Genomic DNA, 21984 nt, shown 5'->3' with positions numbered 1-21984 from the left:
TCTCTATGCTTTTCAAATAACTAACTAAATCAGTCCTTTAAAATTAAGTTATAAGATTTGATAACTGTGGTTTTGAGATAGCAAGAAGAAATGATATATAAATAAGGAGATAAATTCAGTAAAATATGATGTGCATGTTTAACAATGTAGAAAACTCACTTTTAATGTTGGTTTTGATTTACAGCTTGTACATGCAGTGGCCATGCAAATATTTGTCATCTACACACTGGAAAATGTTTCTGTACAACTAAAGGAATAAAAGGTGATCAGTGCCAATTGTAAGTAAAATCGACTTTTTAGGACTTTCATACAGTGAATTTGTGTTAAAGGGATAATTTTATGGATTTTATTTTTCATATTTAGTGAAAAATATTCTGATATTACAAGATATTTTAGTTGCATCTTATCAAATCTTAAAAAAACTAAACCTTTCAAAATGAAAATTTTGTGTAGGCCTTAAAACAGTACTAATAGGATTCGGTTTGTTTTTCTTTTTTAATAATAAGGGCGTTTTATTTTTCATGGAAACCATATCCTATGTATCACATCTGTATTATCTTTAGGATTTTGCTCCATATCTTATAAAATCTAATTCATCCATGTCTTTTTTTTTCATTTTCATGGTTTATTCTGATAATTATATCCCTTTAACGCAGTATAATTTATTAATTTCATCTTCCTCTTAATTCCATTTTTTTCAAAAATAGGAACCCACTATTTTTGTTACTCCACATTCACTACTTCTCTGAGTCATTTTTGTCTTTTTATCATTTAGTTATTATTCTTTAAAGTATTCCCTACCCTCCAAAATTAACTTTAATATTAGTGGTTGCAGGTTATTTAAATTATTTTTTCTTCATCATGCACCTGGAATTCCGATGTGGTATCCACATGGTGATAGAAGTCTCAAACTGACCCATCTGTTTTTGGACTGGTCTTTGTTGAGTGAAACCTGTTAGTAGTTCTAAAAGTCTTGTTGTTGAGGTTCATTTGTACACTTAAAAATTGTTACGTGAGTTACATTAAGTAGTATTTACTGCACTAGAAATTTTAAATGAGACATTTAAAAATATTTGATTATATGTAATAATTGTAATCTGTTAAATAACACTTCATTGAGTAATAACTGCTTGATTAACTTCCTAAAATAGCAAAAACATAGCTAGAAGGGTGACATTACTTTAAACTTTTACAAATTCCTTTAGCACCTGACACTGGCAGATATGTAACTGGATGGTTACATATGAGCTTATGGTCTATTTATGATGCTTTGGTTGCAATACATTCAGAAAATCTGGTCTTACATAGATGGTGCAAAATGAAACCGAAGGCTTTTTTTTTAACAACTCTTTTTATAGAATTGTGACTTTTTTCTGGTATTTACCCCAAAACTGACATAGTTGACTTGCAGTATATGATCTGCAGCAACATCAGTGAACTCATTATATTCTACTTTTGATCATTCAGTCTGTATTGGATGCATGAAAGAGCCATTCAGAGTGCAGTATTGACTCTATTCTTTTGTGTCTATTGTCTTTAAATTGACATCATTTTGAGATACTCAGGTTGCTGCATCAAGGTAGCTGTAATTTGATCCTCTCGCTGTTGTAGAATATTTCATGCTGTGATTGCATGATAGTATATTCATTCATTATACTCTTTTTCCTGATTAATAATTCTAGTTCATTTTTGTTGTTGAGTTAGTATTTTATGATTGTGTTTACATATGGCTTCTTTCTCATAAATGCACATTTAATGTTGTGTATAATTTGGATATGTGTGTTTGTATTTCCAACTTTGAAGGATTGAATCTTTATAAAAATGTTTGTTAAAAATTTCTCCAGAAATAATGGCTGTATACAGCATATATCCTTACTCTTAAGTAATAGTAGGATTCCCATTATTATGTATAAGTATACTTTTACATTGAGATACTTTGTTTTCTTACTTTTCTTTACTTGCAATGTCATGATATATTTTATATATTAGAAAGTTAAGTTTGCAACAATGAAATGAATAATTATGCTATTAATAACTTGTGAACAAATGAGAGGAGGAGGATATTGGGAAGGAGAAGGGTGAGGAGGAAGAGGAGGAATGATCCCCTAAACTTACAAATTTGCATCACAGAAAAAACAAATAAATTTTAAATAAATTCAAGAAATCTCCCTGCATCTTAATTTTCTAATTTTGTATTACTATTAGCCATGTATTGGAAAACCAGTATATCCACAGGCTCATAAGCTGAGCAACTTGCATTTTTTTCAAATGGTTTATTTAAATGAATGTCAGAGAGAGAGAGAATAAGATTGATTGATTCTGTTCTGTGAGAGTCCAGTCTCCAAATTTCAGTATGCTGGGCTGGGCTAGGCCCAAGTCAAGCATCAGGAATTTCATCTCAGTCTCCCACTGAGGCAGCAGGGAATCAAGCAGTTGAGGCATTATCTGCTGACTCCCAGACCTTTTGCAGGAAGCTAGACCGGAAGTGCTGAGCAGCCTGGATTCTAACCAGGTACTCTGATACAGGATAAACACATCCTAAGTGGTAACTTGGTCCATTCCAGAATTCCACCTGTATTGCTGTTTTCAAATTTTGTCAAGCTGAAGCGGAGGATTGATACTGTGATGCAAATTTAACTCAATTTTTTCTTATTATGAGTGAAGCTGAGCTTCTCTTTACATGTGTAAGAGCAACTTTATACTTTTTAAAGTAAACTGTCTGTTCATATCTTTTGACAATTTTATATAGAATGTTAAGGTTCCTTCTCTGTGTTTTTAAAAGAGTATTTACTAGTATCATGGCTTTAGTCCTTTTTAATGAAATCTGTTCAAATATTTTGTCCCAATTTATCACATATTTTAAAATTTCCTAATGACCTTGTTTTGCCTTTGAACTCTTTTATGTGAAAAACTAAGAAATATTTTTAGCTTAGTCTTCATGAAATTGCGTTTTGAATTTCCTTGATGATTAGGAAGCATGTTGTTACCCCTGAAATAACCCATTTTTTCCTCTAATATGTGGTATTTTTTGCATTTGAATTTTTTGTTTACCTAAGGTTTTATTTATGCTGTATTCTGTATTTTTTCTATGGCTATATAGTTACATAACAGTATTTCTTAAGACTGTCTTCAAGCAATCATTTAAGGCATTAATTAAACCGTAAACTTTAATATATGAGAGCTAAGCCTATTTCTAGAATTTGTTTTGCATATCTTAGGTGCTTAAAATTCTTTGAATAATGCAAGGCATTGAAGCCAATAATTGATACTTACATTCAACTCATAATTGTGTATTTTGAAGACACACAAAACTCTAAATTACTGATACAAAATACTTTAGAGGTTGTATATTACAATTAATGTTTTCGAGTTGTAACAATTTAACTGAGAATATTTTTAACACTGGCTTTTAAAAAATTTATTTTAAAGCAGATTTTATGGAAAGAGAAGGAGAGATAGTGATAGAGGGCTTTCATTTACCAGTTTACACCCAAATTGGCCGCAATGGCCAGAGCTGAGTCCTTCTGAAGTCGGAAGCCAGGAGCTTCTTCCAGGTCTCCCACATGGGTGCAAAGTCCCTAGGACTTGGGCCAATTCTGCTGCTTTTCCAGGCCAACAGTAGAGTTCTGGGTGGGAAGTGGAGGAGTTAGGACATGAGGTGATATCCATATGGGATGCTGGTGTTCCCTGTGGAGCATTAGTGTGCTATGCCACTGTCTTGGCCCCAAAATGTGTGAGAGAGGGCCAAAGAAATAGAGATTGATCTTCTTTTCTCCAGTTCACTTCCTGGCTTGCCACAGTTGCCTGGCTGGGCCATGCCAAAGCCAGGATGTCGAAGCCTGATCCAGGTCAACCACTGTCAGTGACAGGGCCAGACACTTGGCTCCTCTTCCATTAGCAAGGAGTTGGATCAGCCGTGGAGCTTCTGGGTTATCCCAGTCTTAGTGTTAAAATTAGCAAGAGTTACTCACTAAATAACATTATATAATTTCATTCTTCTGAGAAAATGTATGTTTTGGAGACAATAACATTTCTTCATTCAAGTGTTAAAGATATATACAGATATAATAATTTCAACTTAATATATGATTTAATTTTAATACAGTATACATTATTAGACTAAAAGAAAAACAAGATTCCTAATTAGAGAACTGAGATTATATGTTGGGTCTCTTTTTTTCTATTCTTGAGCTATGTCATCAACTAAGTATATTTGAAATTGATTGTCATTTTTGAAAATTAGTGGGTTTTTAAATTGCTTTGGTTCTTTGAAACCATCCATTTGAGTGTGTAAGATATTCAGGAAGTCTTACACACAAAAATAGGGAATATTATTTTAAATATTTTTTCTCTGTAAATGGGAGCATTGAGATAGTCGTTTACAACAAAGCAAATTTATTTTTCACAATAGATTGAATCAGAATGTCATATATAAATGAGTCCTTCAGTGGTGTGTGTGTGTGTGTGTGTGTGTGTGTGTGTGTGTGTGTGTGTGTGTGTGTATGAAGTGCTTGGCTTAGCAACGGTGAATATGGTAGTCTTTAAGGATAGAAGACAACCATGTCATGAATTTTAAACGAAGTATTTGGAGAATTGTAGAAAACAAAGTGATTTTGTTTCACGGAGTTAGTTGTTTAAGGGACTATCATGTTTCTAATTTATTATTTAGAATAATCCTTCATTTTGTTGCATGAATACAAAAACTAGCAAACACAGCAAATGCACTGAACATGTAAGATAATTTTTTACCCGAATGTTCTCACTAAGTGATTCATCTAACATGTATTATCTAGTATTGAGTAAATAATGTATGTTAAATTACTCCTTACTAATCAAATCTACTAAGGCTAAAGAGATTTCATAGATTTCTCTTACCTCTGTAAATTTCAATGTAAGTTAAATATTAACTCACCTTATGCAGTTATCTTGGGGTATGTATATAGTTTTGCAGTATGTTCCATGCGATAGCATTATGTAAAAACATAGTGCTGTATCTCTGTTTGACCTTGTCATGTTAGTTGTACTTTGGAAACAGAGTGAAAGATGTGTATTCTAAAGATTCTGAAAAAGCAATGATTTTGTCCCATTGCAGTAAGCATTTTGATACATTTATCTTCAGATTCATTAGTTAGAAGTCTCATATTCTATTTTTGAAATAAGCTGCCTACATAAATTAAAATTTTTATCTTATAAATTTAATTCATATGCATCTATTTTATTCGATCTGACTGTTTAGAGAAATCTAAAGCTTTTCTGTATTAAACAACTGTAGAGACCTTTTTAAATTTGATTTCGTTTGAAAGAGTTACAGAAAGAGGAGAGACAGCGAGAATGAGTGCGAGCTTTCGTTGCTGCTTCACTCCACAGATGTGTGCAATGGTCCGGGCTGGGCCAGTCTGAAGTCAGGTGCTTCTTCCGTATCGCCTGTGTGGTTGCAGGGCCCGGGGACTTGGGCCTTCCTCTGCTGGCTGCTTTCCCAAGCCTTAAACAGAGAACTGTATCCGAAGTTGAGCAGCAGGAGGAACACAAATCGTTGCCCAGTGGGGATTCTGGCACCAGAGGTAGAGAATTAATGTGCTACAGCCCTGTACCAACAATATAAAAATCTTTTTAGAATTAATTGGTGTAAAAACTAGGAGTCCAGGGAGGGTGAAAGGGACAGTATCACCAGAAAACCTTAGTGGGCTCTTCCCTCAGGTCAGTGTAGAAATAAAAAGCTACAGGCACAGCAGTTTTATTTGCAAAATGACCGGGTGAACGTGGAAATGGAAAGCGGCTCCCACGAGAGGATCAGCAGATGCGGTGCCTCTTGAAAGCAGAGGGCGGTGAGCCTAGGTTTTCAGGATGGTCTTGGGATCCCCGGCGTGCCCTGGTCCCTTCTTGTCTGCGTGGAAACTTGCAGGGAAAATGTTCCCCATTGGTAGTCTCTCAACCAGTTAGGAAGTGAATGACAATTGCTGTGCCACCCACTTGAAAGTGTAGTCAAGGTTTTAGCGGGCTTGGATAATTTCAGATACATTAATTTCAAAGCTCAGAAATAGCAAGGAAATAATATGGATTGTGAAATTTTTATTTTTTAATATCTTCTGTATCTCTATTCACACTTTCAACTTCTCATTTTATTAACAAATGGTAAACATATCAAAGCTTATAATCTGATCTCATCTACCTTGGATGTACCTAATATTCTTTTGTGTATCTTTATTTTCTTCCTATCCATTTTTTTTAACTCATGTTCAGATGCAGGTTTTCCACAATTATTTCCATTTGAAGGCTTAGTTGTCTTTTTTTCCCCCGTTAAGACTTATTTATCTGTTTGAAAGCCCGAGTTGCGGAAGAGAATGAGAGAGAAAGAGATGCAGAGAGATATCTTTCATACACTGATTCAGCTTCCCAATAACTGAGATGGTTAGGCCTGGGCCAGATGGATGCCAGGATGCTGATCTCCCATGTGGGTGACTGGGTTCCAAGCCACTTGGCCACCTGCTGGTGTTTGTCCCTTGGAACTAGCAGGGAGCTGGACCAGAAGTGGGCAGCCAGTACTCCTCTAGGGCTCAGATGGGATGCCAGCATGAAAGGCAGAGGCTTAACCTACTGTACCAAGCAGTGGCCCTTTGAAAACTGAGTTTTAAAATTCAATTAATGACAGTTTTTGAGATATTTAATGTGGACTGTACTCTTTTGTCATGAGGAAAAACAAGTTTCAAGTTGCATTTGTTTAAATGAGTTTTTTTCCTACAGATGCGACTCTGAAAATCGCTATGTTGGCAATCCACTTAGAGGCACATGTTATTGTAAGTATTTGCATTTAAAAATTTTTTAATTAGTTTTTTTTTAATTTTAGAAAATGAATTGTCTTGAATAACTAAAATTATCCTTATAATTTTCATTTCCTAATTATTATAATGCAGCTAACTATGTTTTTTCAGAAAAGGCAACACCATTTTGTTGGGTTCTTGCGTTTGGTGCATTTTTTTCCTATTCTTTATATTTTTGCTATTCTTAGCCTGAACATATATCAAAATATGACCTTGAATACACTTAGATGGTTAAGTGGAATCTTCTTGCTTATGATTAGTTTTTGAACAAATAGAATTTTATGGTACAGTTTTTCTAGGGTTTAATTTTGTGCATTACCAAAAAAAAAAAAAAACCTGCAGTGATTTGTATCAAAGGATACTTCCGTTGGCTCATGATCCTATGGTGAACGTCTGTGTAACTTTTAAAGACAGCTGTCCTGTTTCTAAATTGTGTATCAGCTTTCATTCCCCCAGTGGGCTGAAGCTTTGGTTTTTCCACGTTTTTCAACCCTTTGTTCATTTGTTCTTGGAAATCTTAGCTGTTTTAATATGTGTGTAATGGTCTGTAATTTTCATTTTTATCTGCATTTTTAATGCCTTATGTTAAGTGTCTTTTCATGTTATTATTTGTCATTTATAAATGTTATTAGGTGAAGTATCTGTTATTGTGTCATTTGTTTCTTACTACTCAGTTTTCAGGATACTTTATACCTGGACAGAAGTCCTTTATTTAATAGATGATTCAAAAGTATTAGTGTTTATAGTTCTCCTTTTCATTCTGTTAGCACTATGTTTTGTGAACAGAAATTTTCAATTTAGATGAAATTGAACTTAGCACTTTTGGTTTTCTGAGAAATCTTACACAAAGGTCAAAGTTTTTCAAAAGTATTTTGTGTGTAAGTTTTATATTTGTGAAGCTTTTGAATGCATGTATGACCCATTTCAAGTTATTGTCTACATAAACTATTGAAAATGAACATATATCTGAATGTAAATGTTCAAGTTTTCAAGTACATACAGAATTTGTTTGTCTTAGGTAGATTTGAGTCATTGTGCACCTATTTCGAATACAAGCTTTTTCTGTTTATGTGAGGTCTTTCTATAGTCTCTATTTGTTTACATTAGTCTTTTTTTTTTCTACTTTTAGGCCAAGTTAGAATTTTGGATTAGCAAGTTTGGGGTGAAATTGACACTTTAAGTATAGTGATTCTCTTGACTTGTTAACATAGTACATAGCTTAGTTTTAAATTTTATATTTATTTAATATTTGGCTTTGAGTATACACAGTATATAAATATACATATCAGCCTTTTTCCCCTTTGGTCAGCAGAGATACTAATATTAAAGAGAGGAATTCGTGCCAATTGTGAAGTAGTTATTGTTATATACATGGTGTGATTCAATGAAAAAAAGCATTTCTGCTAAATACCTGGTGAGGTGATATCCACATAATTTTTATGCCTTCTTTTTGTCCTTTCAGGCCTAGCCTATTTCATTTAGCATAATTATGTCTAGTTGCATCTACTTTCTTGAAAATCTAAGGATTCCGTTCTTTTTCATGGGCAAATAATATCCACAGTGTACATATAATACATTTTCTCTATCCAGCCCCTAGTGTATCTAGGTCATTCCTTATGTTTACTATTGTGAATTGAACTTGTACCAACAGGAGAATACACATGTCTCATACGCTGATTTTATTTTCTTTGAATATTTTTCTAGGAGTGAGATAGCTGTATTATATGGAATCTACTTTTAATTTTCTAAAGATTCTCTGTAAATATTTCTCTATAATAACTGCACCAACTTGTGTTTCCACCAGCAGTATTTTAAGATACGCTTTTCTCCATAACTTCACCAGCAATTGGTATATTTATCTTTGTATATCACACATTCTGGTTCTCATGAGGTGGTACCTCATTGTGGTTTTTATTTGCATTTCTCTGTATTTTCATGTGTCCACTGGCCATTTGTATTGCATCCTTTGGAAAAAGCATGTTCATCATCTTTACCCATATTTTAGCTGCATTGTTTTGTTGCTGTAGAGTTTCTTGAGTTCTTTGTACATGTCCTGGATTTTAATCATCTGTAAGATGCATTTTTTTTTCCCCAAAATAAATTGTTTTGGTTGTCTGTTCACAGTGGTAGTTGTTGTCTTTGTTGAGCAGACTGTTTTTGCTTGTATTGCTTGTGCTTCTGGGATCATATCTAAGAATCCTTTGGTAAGGCCAATGTCAAGCAGCATCTATCCTATGATTTCCTGTTATAATTTGATTATTTCAGATATTACGCTTAGATACTTTTTTCTATTGTAAGTTGATTTTTGTAGAGGTTGTAGGATAGAGGTCTTGTTTCAAACATCTGCGAGTAGAATTCCAGTTTTGCAACATCATTTGTTAAAGAGACTGTCTTTCTTTGCAGGGGATGTTTTTAGTTTGATACAGATTAGTCAATTAGAGATATGTGGGTTAATTTCTGGGGTTTCTCAGATTGCTTTGGCATACGTGTCTATTCTGTTGCCATATTAGGATATTTTGATTATTATTGCCTTGCAGTGTTTCTTGAAATCTGGTATTATGATGTTTTTGGCCTTGTTTTATTATGTAAAATTGCTTTGGTTATTTATATTTACATATGAATTTGGGGGTTGTTCTTTCTAGATATGTAATGAATATCCTTTGAGTTTTGGTGGGATCACATTGTAAATTTCTCCAGATAGGCCTGGAAATTCTGATGATTCTGGTTTTTGTAGTCTATAAATATGGAAGATTTTTCCATTTTCTATTTTTTTCATATTAAAGTTCTATAGTTTTTATTGTAGAAATCTTTCACATCATTTGTTAATCAGCTCTAGATATTAAAATATTTCTAGACTGGTCTGTGCCATAAGCTAAGCTTCTGCCTGTGGCATCAGCATTTCACGTGGGTACCAGTTATCGTACCAGTTATTTCAAGCTCACTCCCCGCTTGTTGCCCTAGGGAAGCGGTGGAGGATGGCTCAAGTCCTAGGGTTCCCACCCCCATGGAAGAAGCTCCTTGGTGCTGGTTTCTGATTGGCCCAGCTCTGGCCTTTGCAGCCATTTTGAGAATGAACTAGTGAATGGAAGATCTTTTTCTCCCCTTCCTTCTGTACCTCTGCCTTTCAAAAAAATAATATTAGTAAAAAATTTTTGTAGGTATAATGCATGAGACCTTTCTCAACCAGAGCATTATTGACATAAGAATGCCATTGATTTTTGTTGCTGATTTTGTATCCACAGCTTTTCCAAATTCTCTTCTGAGTTCTGACAAGCTCTTGTGGAGTCTTTTGCTTCTCCTGTATATTGGATCATGCTCTGTGCAAGCAGGAATAATTTGATTTGCTCGTTTCCAATTTGAATTCCTTGGATTTATTTTTCTTGCCTCATGCGTATAACTAAAACTTCCAGAACCACATTGAATAATAGTGGTGAGAGTGAGCAGACTTGTCTGATTCTAGATGTTTGTGGAAAGGCTTTCAACTTCCCCCCATTTGATGTGATGATGCCTATGGGATTATAATATATTGCCTTGATTGTGTTGAACTGTTTGTCTTCCGTAAACAGTTTTTAAAAACATTTATTATTTTCCATGATAAAGTTTTATAGGTATAGTGTTCTTTCCTCCCCTTGCTTCATCTCTGCCCCCTATTCCTGCTTTTATTGCCCAGTTTATCACGATAATTTAGTCCCTTAGTAGCATTCTGCTATTTACATGTATTATGATGTGGTAGGTATAGGTAAAGGTGGAAAAATCAAGTATCATGCTGCACAAGTATGCTTACATGTTTCAGAATGGGAGTCCTGCTTTTATTTAGCAGTAGAGATGCCTGTGGTCTCTATTACACCACTCATCTGTGACAATATATATATATACTTGATTACCTATATCTATTTATTTTGTAATTTGCCTAAAGGCTGTCTTAGAGTACATATGAAAATTTTCCCTTTGTAGAAGTTTTTTGTTTTAATTATGAAAGGATGTTGTATTTTATCAAATGGTTTCTCAGCATTTGTTGAGATTATTATATGGTTTTTATAATTCACTCTGTTGATGTGGTATGTCACAATTACTCATTCGCGTATGTTCAGCCATCCCTGTATCCCTGGGGTGAATCCTGCTTCGTTGGAGTGGATGATCTTTCTGTTGTGCTACTGGCTTCTAGTTGCTCTATTGGCTGCTCTTTTGTTGTATATTTGTGCATCTGGGTTCATCCAGGAATGCTGGTCTATCGTTTTTTTTTTTGTTGTAGTACCCTTCCCTGTTTTTGAAATTAAGATAGTGTTTCACACACAAAATGAGTTTTTAAGAGTCCCTTCTCTTTCAGTTATTTTGTATAGGTTAAGAATTTTTGTTACATTCCTTTAAGTTTGGTAAAATTCAGCAGTGAAGTCTTTTGGTCTGGGGTTTTATTTGCTGTTAGATTCTTTATTGCTGATTCCTCTCAGCATTTTGTGTTGGTCTTTTTATTCATTCTGTGTATTCATATCTTAATTTTGATAAATTATGTGTGTACAGAGAACACTGTATTTGTTTTGGGTTTTTAAAATTTTGATGATAATTGTTTCTAATAATTCTTAATGAGTCTGTGTATTTGTAACATTTCTTTTTTCATCTCAAATCATTTATGTCTTTTTAATTAATTGGGCCAATTGTCAGTTTTACCTAATTTTTTTAAGGAACTAGATCTTCATTTACTAATCTTTGTAGTAGATTTTATGATTTCTGTTTTTTCTATTTATCCCCTATTTTTAAAAATTATTTCTTTTCCTCATTTTTAGTCTTTTTTTCCTTTTTATCGGGTACTTGAGATATAATATTAGATTATTTATTTGGTGTCTTTTTCAGTTTTTTGATATTGTCACTTACTTCTATGACTTTCTGCTTAACACGACTTTTGATGCATTCCATACATTTTCATGTATTTGGTTTTAATTTTCACTGTTCTCAATATCTTCCATTCTCTAGTTCACTCCTTAGATGACCACGATGCCCAGTGGTGGGCCAGACTAAAGTTAGGTGACAGGAGCTTCATTTGATTTTCTGTTGGGATGGAAAGGATCCATACGTCAGGGCCATCTTCTGCTGCTTTTCCAAAAGGCCATTTGTAGGGAGTCGAATCAGAAATGGAACAGCTGGGACAAGGTGGCTTCACAGGAAGTGTTCTTACTGATTACACCACAATGTATACATTTAATTAACTGTAATCTTTACTTTTCTACTGTTCTTCTTTCAAGAAACCTGGATTTCTTTTGTAGGAAGATATTTTATTTTTTCTGAGTTAAAAATTAGTATTTCTTTTTGACTTCTTAAAGAAAGATTACTTATTTAAATGACACAGTGACGGAAGGAGGGAGAGATAAGGTGATGGAGAGAGGGAAAGAGTCCAGACAGAAAAACTGAGAGAGCAAGAGAATGTGTTTGCACCGGTTCTTGCCTCCGATGCCTACAACAGGCAGGCCAGGGCTAAATTAAAAGAAGGAAACAAGAACTGTGTTTGTGTTTGTGTCTCCCACGTGGGTGTCAGGAACACAAGCACTTAGGCCCATCATCTGCTGTCCTTTGGATATAAACAGGAAGTTGGATTGGCAGTGAAGCTGCTGGGACTTAAACTGGCTCTGTGATGTGGGATACTTGTGTAGACAGTGGCAGTGCAGCTTGCTGCTGCATATAGCAACACCTCTTTGATTTTTTTTTTACTCATTAATTTTTTGTATGTGCCAAGGTGTTAACTGTTCATAATTTTAAATCTGTCATGGGTTATATTGCAATTTTGTAAATATTTTAATTTGAGCATTTATACTAAATACTAAGATAATTTTTATTCTGTATCAGTGCCACCAATTTGGTATTGCAAATATAATTTAAAATTTTTAGAAGCTGTATTTAAAAATGAAAGGAATACAGGAAATTAATTTAATAAAACATTTTATGAAACTCAGCATATCAATTTTAATTTTGACATGTCAGAAAAAAATTTAATGAAATGTTGCATTCAAAATGTTGTAAAATGTTTGAAAATCTACTTATATTCGTACTTATAGCACACCTTAATTCTAACTGGTACATTTCACATACCCAATAATTACATGTAATTAGTAGCTGAACTATGTAACAGCACACCTGTGTGGTACAGTATGCCTGGTCTGTCTCAGAAATGTCGAAAGATGAGCCAAAAGCACTAGATGGCAGTCTTGTCATTTTTTTATGAGACTTAGAGCTTTAGAATTTTCGAAAGGAAATGGTGATAAAAAGAAAAAGTAATTTTTTCATGGTGTAAATGGAAACCATTTGAAAATTAGGCTGAAGTTTAGGAAGCAGCTACGTATTGTAATTCGATGCAGTTGTGTGTAAGGTCATAGTAAGTTGAATGAAAGCTGCACACGAAGTTTTACGCAAGCAGTGTGCCTCAGGAATTCAAGCTCCAGGGGAAAAGCAAAGCTAGGAAGCTGTCATGCTTCATCTCCAAAAGCTTTCAGTGATATCTAGTCCATACAGACCATGTGGATGTTGAATTGCTTAGTTTGTACTCAGCAAATATAAAAATAAAGTAATGTAGTTTCTTTTTCAGGAAGACACGTCATTATTAAAATGTACTTAATAAAGAACACTTTAGGCATATAATGAAAGATTAGACTGGGAATATACTATTAAAATGATGTATTTGAGAGAGTAGAATTCTAGTACATGGAAGTAGTCAGTTTCTCCAATGTGTATTTTAAGCCATTGTTATACGAAGTCTTTTAATACATGTCATTGCCTAAAGCGGTAATTACAGTGAATTTATTTATTTCCAATTCATCTCACATATTTTGATTTATTTCACATTTTTACCCTTTACAAATGGCAGTCTTTCTTATCTTTCTTTTCTTCCTTTTCTTTTCTTTTTTTCTTTTTCCTTCCTTCCCCTCCTTCATTTCCTTCCTTTCCCTCCCTCCTTCTTTCCTTCCTTCCTTCCTTTCTTTTCTTTCTTTTCCTTCTTTCCTTCTTTCCTTCTTTCTTGTTTTTTTGTCTTTTCGTCCTTTCTTTCTTCTCTTCCTTCCTTGCTTGCTTTACTGTTAGGATTTTGTGCTGACATTATACAACACATACGAACACATAAGAAACTTAATTACTTCCATTACAGTAAATGATCATCTCAAACAAGATTCAACATAAAACCGTTTATAATACTGGAAAATCAAACTTCTTACAATTTTATCTCATTAATCCTTGCAAAATTGTTTTATCAAATGTTTATGTCTTAATCTCAATATTTATCATTTATATCATAAATTATTTTTTCCTTATAGAAGCATAGTTCATCAGTTAGCATGATTTATTAAATTCAACATAGTTGGTTTTTTTTTCCTCAAAATTGTATATAATTCTCTGACTTTAAGATAATGGTAAGGCCGATGAACATTTATCAAACACATACTATGTTAACCGTTACAAACATTATACATTAATTTGCTCTTTTAATCTTCAGATGAGAAAGGAAGGCTTATTTTTCCCTTTTGTATATAAAGAAACAGAGGCATATAAAGTTTAATTAATTTGTGTAAGATTATACAGCTAGAAAATGTATACCCTGCGTAGTATGGACTTTCGTCCCCACTCTTTTCCATTTATTCATTTATTTACTTATTTATTTTGATTTATTTATTGTTGTTGGAAAGTCAGAATTACAGAGAGAAGGAGAGATAGAGATAAAGATCTTTGGTCAATTGATTAATTCCCCAAATGGCTGCAATGGCCAAAGCTGAGCTGATCCAAAGCCAGGAGCCAGGAGCTTCTTCCAGGTCTCCCATGTGGATGCATTGTCCTAAGGCTTTTGGTCACCCTCTGCTGCTTTCCCAGGCCACAAGCAAGGAGCTAGAAGGGAAGTAGATCAGCCGAGATGTGTACCGCCGTCCGTATGGGATCCCTGAATATGCAAGGAAAGGACTTTAGCGACTAGGCTGCCATGCTGGGCTCAGTGCACACTCTTAACTATAGTGATTTAAAAATTTACTGGGGAAGTAAGAATTAGTAGTGTTTTTAACTAAAAATGTTTTTTTTTTCTTTTTTATATTTAAAATAAAACCACTGTGTTGAAGAAAATGAGAATCTAAAGAATTAGAAAATTGTAACATTTTATCACATGACAAATTTGCTGCATTTATGATTCAGAAAGGCCAAGTGACACTGAGAGAGGGAGAGCTGGAGAGAAAGAGGCTCTTCTATCTGCTGGTTCTGGTCTGGCCCAGAGGAATGCCAGGAGTCGGGAACTCAGACCACAGCGGCCCAGTATTTGGGGAATCTTTTTCTCTTTGCCCTGTTTATTTGCAGGGAGCTGGATCAGAACTGAAGCAGCCAGGACTTATATTCCTTATGGAATGCCATTGTCTCAGGCAGTGTGTTAACCCATCTTGCGACCCACAGTAGCCTCGAATTCTGGTGTTGCGACCGTATGAGTGAGCATTTTTATTGATGGATTACTATGCCTGAAAATGTTAGAGATTACTGTTTGGAGATTAATTGTTATAGCGTATCAAATAAATGTTTATTATGGACTTAATACCGTTATGTAATTCAAAAACTTTGAACATCAATTTGTAAATTTAGAGAAAACGCAGCTTCAGACGTAAATGATATTTATGGAACTTTTGTTTCAAGTAAATTTAAGCAATTATCCACACGGAATTGCAGAATAATTAAAAGTGTAGCTATTTGGGGAGATCCTGAACAAAGGAAGGCGCTTTCTGCGGAAGTTTGGCATAGTATTTGAAAACTTCTTAATTATAGGCTTCAGTGCTCATCATCCACTCTTGTTTATTCACTGGTGAAAAAAAGATCAATGATTTGAAATGTGTGTGTTGGATACACAGTAATTTATTTTCAGAGTTTGGATAAATAATCTGTTTTTTTCTTTTCTTTTTTTTGTGATATATTTAGCAAATATTGAGCTTGCAAAACTTTTGCAATGGATTTTTCTTTGGAATTGCTCTAAATGTTCCAGGCCCACTAGAAATTGTTAATGTTTTATAAGCATGGGTAGTCCTATTCAACAAAAAAGTCACAGCTGGTATTTATTCTATATTTATGAAGAAAACAATGTGTAGCTTATATTTTTTAATACTCACATGGGTGGTATATTTTTCCTCTCTAGTTTATTTTCTGAAGAGTTAGACTTTTCAAGCTTGGAGGAAATGTCAGTTACTAGAATTTACTTACTTTTGTTTATTCATTCTGCATATACTTATTGACTACCTGCTTTGTTAGACTCTGGGGATAACACTGAGCAAAACAGGTTCTGCTCTGTTGAAGCTTATAAACTATTAGAGAAAACAGATATTAAGCTGGTTACATAATTACCTAGGTATGATAATTCTGAATGTGAATTACATATGCACTGGGAACATATTGCAAGACGATCTGACCTAGTTTATGAAACAGGAAGAAGGCTATGGGACTGGAAGGTCAACAACAAGCTCTGCATGCATTAAGCTGCGAGTGTGTTCTGGCTCAGTGCCTGACTCTGATCCCAAAGGGAAATGAGTACCAGCATCCTACAGTTTCCATCCCAAATAGGTCGGGGTAGCCTCCAGACCCAACAGCCAGCAGATCCAGAACTCCTCCACTGCTGCATCAGCACCATTTTGTACAGTATGGCAAAGGCTGTGGCACTGGAGGGACAACAGTGAGCTGCGTATGCAGCTGGGAGTGAACTCACTGAGCTCAGTGCATTGCAGGGAAAAGAATGCCAGGTTTGTCATCCTGCTTCTCCAATCCGAAATAGGTCCAGGAAGCACTTAGATCTAACAGCCGGCAGGTTCCAGCAAGATCAGCACCACCAACAACCCAATTATTTAGTTCACCTTGTATTTCCCTTATGCTGGGAACTGCTTGAACAGTAAGAGGGAGAAAGTTTGTATAGGCAGTGGTTGGTGAACCCCAGCATGAGATAACAGGAGGTATAGAGTGGTGAGGCAGGAACTGGGGCTAAGGAGATCATGGTAGAAGCCTAACACAGAGCCCAGACCTGAAACTTGCTGGAGGAATTGGCACAAGTGACTGCAAACGAAGAACTTGGTAACAACCTTAGTAAATTCAAACCATAGACCTGTGAGTGACACAGATTAGAAACCTGAAAACTTCCCTATTATTGGGAAATAGAATATAGAAGGGGCGCAGAACTCCCAATAGAGTTGACCAAATATTATCTTCACCTTGACACATGATAATCAAGCTCTCTTTGTTCTAACAAAAGGAAAAGATCTTTTAATGTGCATGTGGAAAAAAACAAATGACAAATAGAGGAACCCCAGTTAGACTCACATTTGACCTCTCAGAGGAGATTCCACAGGCAAGAAGAGAATGGATTGACACATTCCAGATTCTAAAGAGGAAAATTTGTCAGTCCAGAATAACATATCCAGTAAAGCATTCCGTTGTCTTTCAAAATGAAGTAAATTTTTTCCATAGTAAAGTTCAAGAAATACACTTCTTCCAGACTTGCCCTGCAAATGATACTTAAAAATGTTCTTTTGACAGATAAAAGGAGTAACACCCACAAAAACCAAAGGTAAATGTAGATAGCATTTGCCATTTGTCATTTCTGCTGTAAAATGACAGAGAAGACTAGATCAAACAATAAACAATCTATTGCTAAAATGACATGATCAAATGAACACATGTTCATATTAACCCTGAATGTAAACGACTTAAACTCATGAGTCAAACATCATAGATTAGTAGACTGGATCAAAAAGTAAAACCCATCTATCTGTTGCTTAGAAGAGACACATCTCCCCAACAAAGATAGCAGAAACCAATTCTCATGGATTGTGATATTTTTGTTTTTATTTTAATTTCTTCAAAACAATTTTCTTATATTAAATTCTTCACTGACTCATAAGTCATAGAGTGGCATCATTTTTTTTTTCTTTTTCATTTCTCAAGTGACACATTAGTCATTCAGTAGCATGTTATTTAACTTCATTGGGTTGTCAGTTTTCTGGCATATATTTTTGTTTCTATTTTGTTATTCTCTAACTTTTATTATTTTTCTAACTTTGTGTTTAGTTTGTTGCTTTTCTTCTAGGCCCCTTTAAATACATTGGGAAACCATTTGTTTGATGCCCTTCTGATTTTGTTAAGTAGGCAATAATTGCTGTGAACTTCTAACACTGCTTTTACTGTAACCCACATGTTCTGGTAAGTTGTGCTGTCCAAGAACTTTTATTTCCTTTTTGACTTTATTTGTGATCCACTGTTCATTTAGTTGTGTGTTTTCAGTTCCTATATGTTGTTTTTATGCTTCCTAAGATTTCTTGCTTTGGTGATTTCCAGTTTCACATCATGATTGTCAGAAAAGGTCCATGGTATGATTTCAGTGTTATTTTTTAAATATGTTGATGCTTGTTTTACAAGCATGTGGGTTATTGTATAGTTGGTTCCATGACCTGATGAAAAGAATATTTATTTGTCATCTGTGGAATCAAATATTCTGTAGCTCTCAATTTTATCTATAATAGAAGTTAAGTTTGCTTTATCTCTTTTACTAGCTTTTTTGCTAAAGATTATTTTGTCTGATATTAGAATGCCGGTCTTTGCTCACTTGTCTTTTGTGTTGGCATGGAATATCTTTTTCCATCCTTTCGCTTTGAGCCTGTATATAGTTCTGTTGGTGATTTGTGTTTCTTGTAGGCAACAAATATATGGATCTTGATTTTTAATTCATTTGCCAGTTTTCTGTCTTTTGATTGGAGAGGTTAAGCCATTTGTGTTCTAACTTACTGTTCTTGGGTAACAACTTGGTCCTATAATTTTTTTATTAAATGATATCTTATTTGCTTTGCTTTTCCCTTTTTACCTTTAATAAGAGGTTTTTTTTTTAACTTTTTCATTCTTTCATTATGGTGATTGAAGTTTTATTTCTGAGTGTACACATCTATAAGCATCATTTGTAGGTTTGTGCAGGTGATGGAAAATTCTTTTAGTTTCTGTTTGATTTGGACAGTCTTTATTATGCCTTTATATCAAAATGAGAGCTTTCGTGGATATAGTATTCTGGGGGCACTGTCTTTAGGACCTGGATTATGTCTCTCCGTTCTCTTCTTGCCTGTAGGATTTCTGATGAGAAATCAGCTGTGAGTTTGTGATTGGAGATCCTCCAAAGGTAATCATTTGTTTCTCATGTGTGTTTTAGAATCTTTGTTTAACTATGAGAAGCTTGATTCTGTGACAAAGTGAAGCTCATTTCTGGTCATGCCTTGTCTAAGTTCTCTGTTTTTTTCTACTTGTGTATTCCTTTCTTTCTGCCTATCATGGACATCTTTGACTAATATTTCACTTCACAGGCTTTCTCTTCTGATTTCTTTCCACACCTTCAGGAACTTCTGACCTGTATGACTGGCTGTTTAATGAAATCACATCCTTGAAATCCTTTCTACCCTATTTGGGATATTGAGTTTTTCATCTCTAATATTTCAGTCTCATCCCTTTAAAAAAAATTCTGTAATAGGAAAACTTCATGTCTTGAATCTTAATTCTTGCATTTGCTTTTTATTGTTTTTCAGTGATCTTATAATTTTTAAGAATCCACATTCAGCTATTTCACCAATGTCTTTATCTTTGTATTCTAATACTGTATTCTTTCCTTTGATGGGTGGGAGGGTCCCTTCTTTGTGTTTCTACTGTGTCTGCTATATGTAGTCATTGTTATATGTGTCTACCAATTCCATTTTACTCTTTTCCTAGTTTTTATCTTTGAACTATGTTCTGTGCTTGTTTGAAAAATTGCTTCTTCAATGGATACATAGAGGTGTGATCTAGGTGTTGGTGATGTGTTGTGGTCAGTGCTCAGGACTGTGGTGAGAGATTTGTCAACTGAGAGAAGGCAGTGATTATAACTTTTTGTGTATGACTGCCTGACTTCCTCTCTTACCCATTGTTCAATGCCTGTTGTTAGCCCATGCTAACCCCACTCACACCAGCATGTGCAGTTCTCTGTGTGCTGAGGGACCCAGCCACACTCCACTCACTATCATGTAGTCAGACTTTCCACCTGTGTTATGGGGAAGACTCCCATAGAAACAGGATGCTGGACGTCTATTCAGCACCAAGAGCTGACTCCAGCTGCAGACAACAGCTATGTTCCCTACTCCAACTGCCACTGTTTGCTTTGCTCTAAGCTGTTCATGTAGCCCTTTCCCTCAGGGTGGTCAATGTGGTGATCATGCCACCCCCATCTGGTCACCTGCCCTAGGTCAAAGTTGGCAAAGGGCAAAGCTTTATCTTTTCAATGGAATCCCCTAACTGTGTGCCTCGGTGTGAGTTGGGTAAACTGCACAGCCACTGCAGATGCAGAAGTACAATCTTTCAGAAAGGCAGAATAATCCCCCACTTAAAGGCAGTCTTCCAGGCTCTTTCCCACTCTGGCATTTTTTTTCTAAATGTGGACTCATGGTGGGTCCCAAGATTCCATGCGAGGATGTCTCCTGTATGTGCCCCACCTTGGCCAAGTGTGCACCCTGTGATTGGGTGTTTGCTCACTGACATGATGGTGAACCATTGTTCCACTTTCTGTCGCGCTGTGCTCAGCTGAACTCAGTTGATCACAAGTGGCGCTTCCAAATTCTGACTCTCCAACCCTGTGAGTTTCCAGCTCTTTCCCTTACTTCTTGCCCCCCAAATTTGTCAGTAAAAGTCGAGACAAAACCCTCTCTCATTCTTTACAGATGAGTAGCCAGACTCTGCTAGGTGCTGCCGTGTTAAAAAAAACAAGCAGCAATGTTTTCCAAGATGGTTTTTCCTAAGCCAAATACACACTCATACCACTATGTGTGAACTACACGATATGTATTCCCAGTGAACCGCCAAGTCTCACAGGAGCTAATCATCCTCCACAGTTAACCTAGTTTGTATTTGAGATTATTTTTATTGGAAACACAGATTTACAGGGAGGAGACAGAGATTTTTCTGTTCACTGGTTCACTCCTGAAGTGGCCAAATGGCTGGAACTGAGCCAATAAGCCAGGAGCAAGGAGCTTCTTCCAGGTCTCCGATGTGGGCGCAGGGTCCCAAGGCATTGGGCCGACTTCCCACTGCTTTCCGAGGCTACAAACATGGAGCTGGATGGGAATTGGAGCACCAGAACCTGAACCGGTACCCATATGGGATCCTGGCATGCAAGGCAATGATTTAGACACTAGGCTGTGGCACCAGGACTGGTCACAATTTCTTAAAAAAATAAAATTTCCCAATTTCATGACCAATTCAGCATTTCTCCATAATCTGCTTCTACAAAGAGATGAAAATCACATAAACAATGCCAGATAGCATAAACAAATCAAGATCTTCATTTTTGATCCTGCATTTTTGGTCTTCATTTTTGAGCCCTCTTGGATCTCAGAGATGCTGTAAATATTAACATTGGAAACCTTGATGGTTTTTATCAGTAGCTGCTGCTTCTCTTTTAAAAAATCCATTTTTATGAAATCTTGCTTCAAAGAATAAAACAGATGTCAAATATTTAGTATTTGCTATTTATCATGGCAAACGATGTTTCCAGAACCTTTCTTAACAGTTCATGTTGTCTTTTAATGTATCTTTATACTGTATTTATTTATTTGTTTTTTTGGATATCACAGTCCATTAAACATGCACAGGTTAAAAGTATTTCCTGCTGGTATGTTATCTTCTTAAACTCCTTTTATCATGAAATACATCTTATTAATCAGTTTAATTTTGTATAATTTTTTCTTGATTCTTTGTTGTACAGAACAGCTATACCAAATCTGCTACATGTTGACATTGAGCCCCAGGGGTTCCTTAGTCTTTTAAGACCAGAATGAGAGACAGGTTATCTGCTGTGCTTTTATTAGCCTTTTCTAGTTAAGAATGTGAAATAGAAGAATATTTGATACTTTTCATCTTGACTCTCAAACCTTTATCTTCATTACTGATTATTTTAGCTCATACTTCCTTGAGAAAATAAGGAAGTTGTAATACCCTTATATTCTCACTATAACCAGTAAGCTTTCCCGCATTGGTCGCTATTTCTCTGCATTTGGTCTGTTATCAATAAGGGACTGGTTATAGTCCTAACAGAATTACATTCCTCAATTTGTTTTGCTCCAAATTTTATTCCTTTCACTGTATAAAAGTCACTGCCCTCCCATTATTTCTTTTATGAATA

General features: G+C 35.2%; 1 protein-coding gene across 1 annotated transcript in view; it reads left to right on the top strand.

Annotated features, from left to right (window-relative positions):
* Positions 1-21984, top strand: part of ATRNL1 (attractin like 1) — a 538040-nt gene that overhangs the window by 173830 nt on the left and 342226 nt on the right. The window contains exons 20-21 of the mRNA XM_040992049.1: positions 185-278; positions 6742-6794. Of these exons, the coding sequence (XP_040847983.1) occupies positions 185-278; positions 6742-6794 (147 nt within the window). The remainder of the gene's footprint in view (positions 1-184; positions 279-6741; positions 6795-21984) is intronic.

This window comes from Ochotona curzoniae, unplaced genomic scaffold (assembly GCF_017591425.1).
Source record: "Ochotona curzoniae isolate NIBS_2020 unplaced genomic scaffold, NIBS_Ocur_1.0 contig_66, whole genome shotgun sequence".
NCBI classification, from domain to species: Eukaryota; Metazoa; Chordata; class Mammalia; order Lagomorpha; family Ochotonidae; genus Ochotona; species Ochotona curzoniae.
Note: the sequence above shows the minus strand (reverse complement) of the source record. Positions and strands in the feature narration are given on the sequence as shown.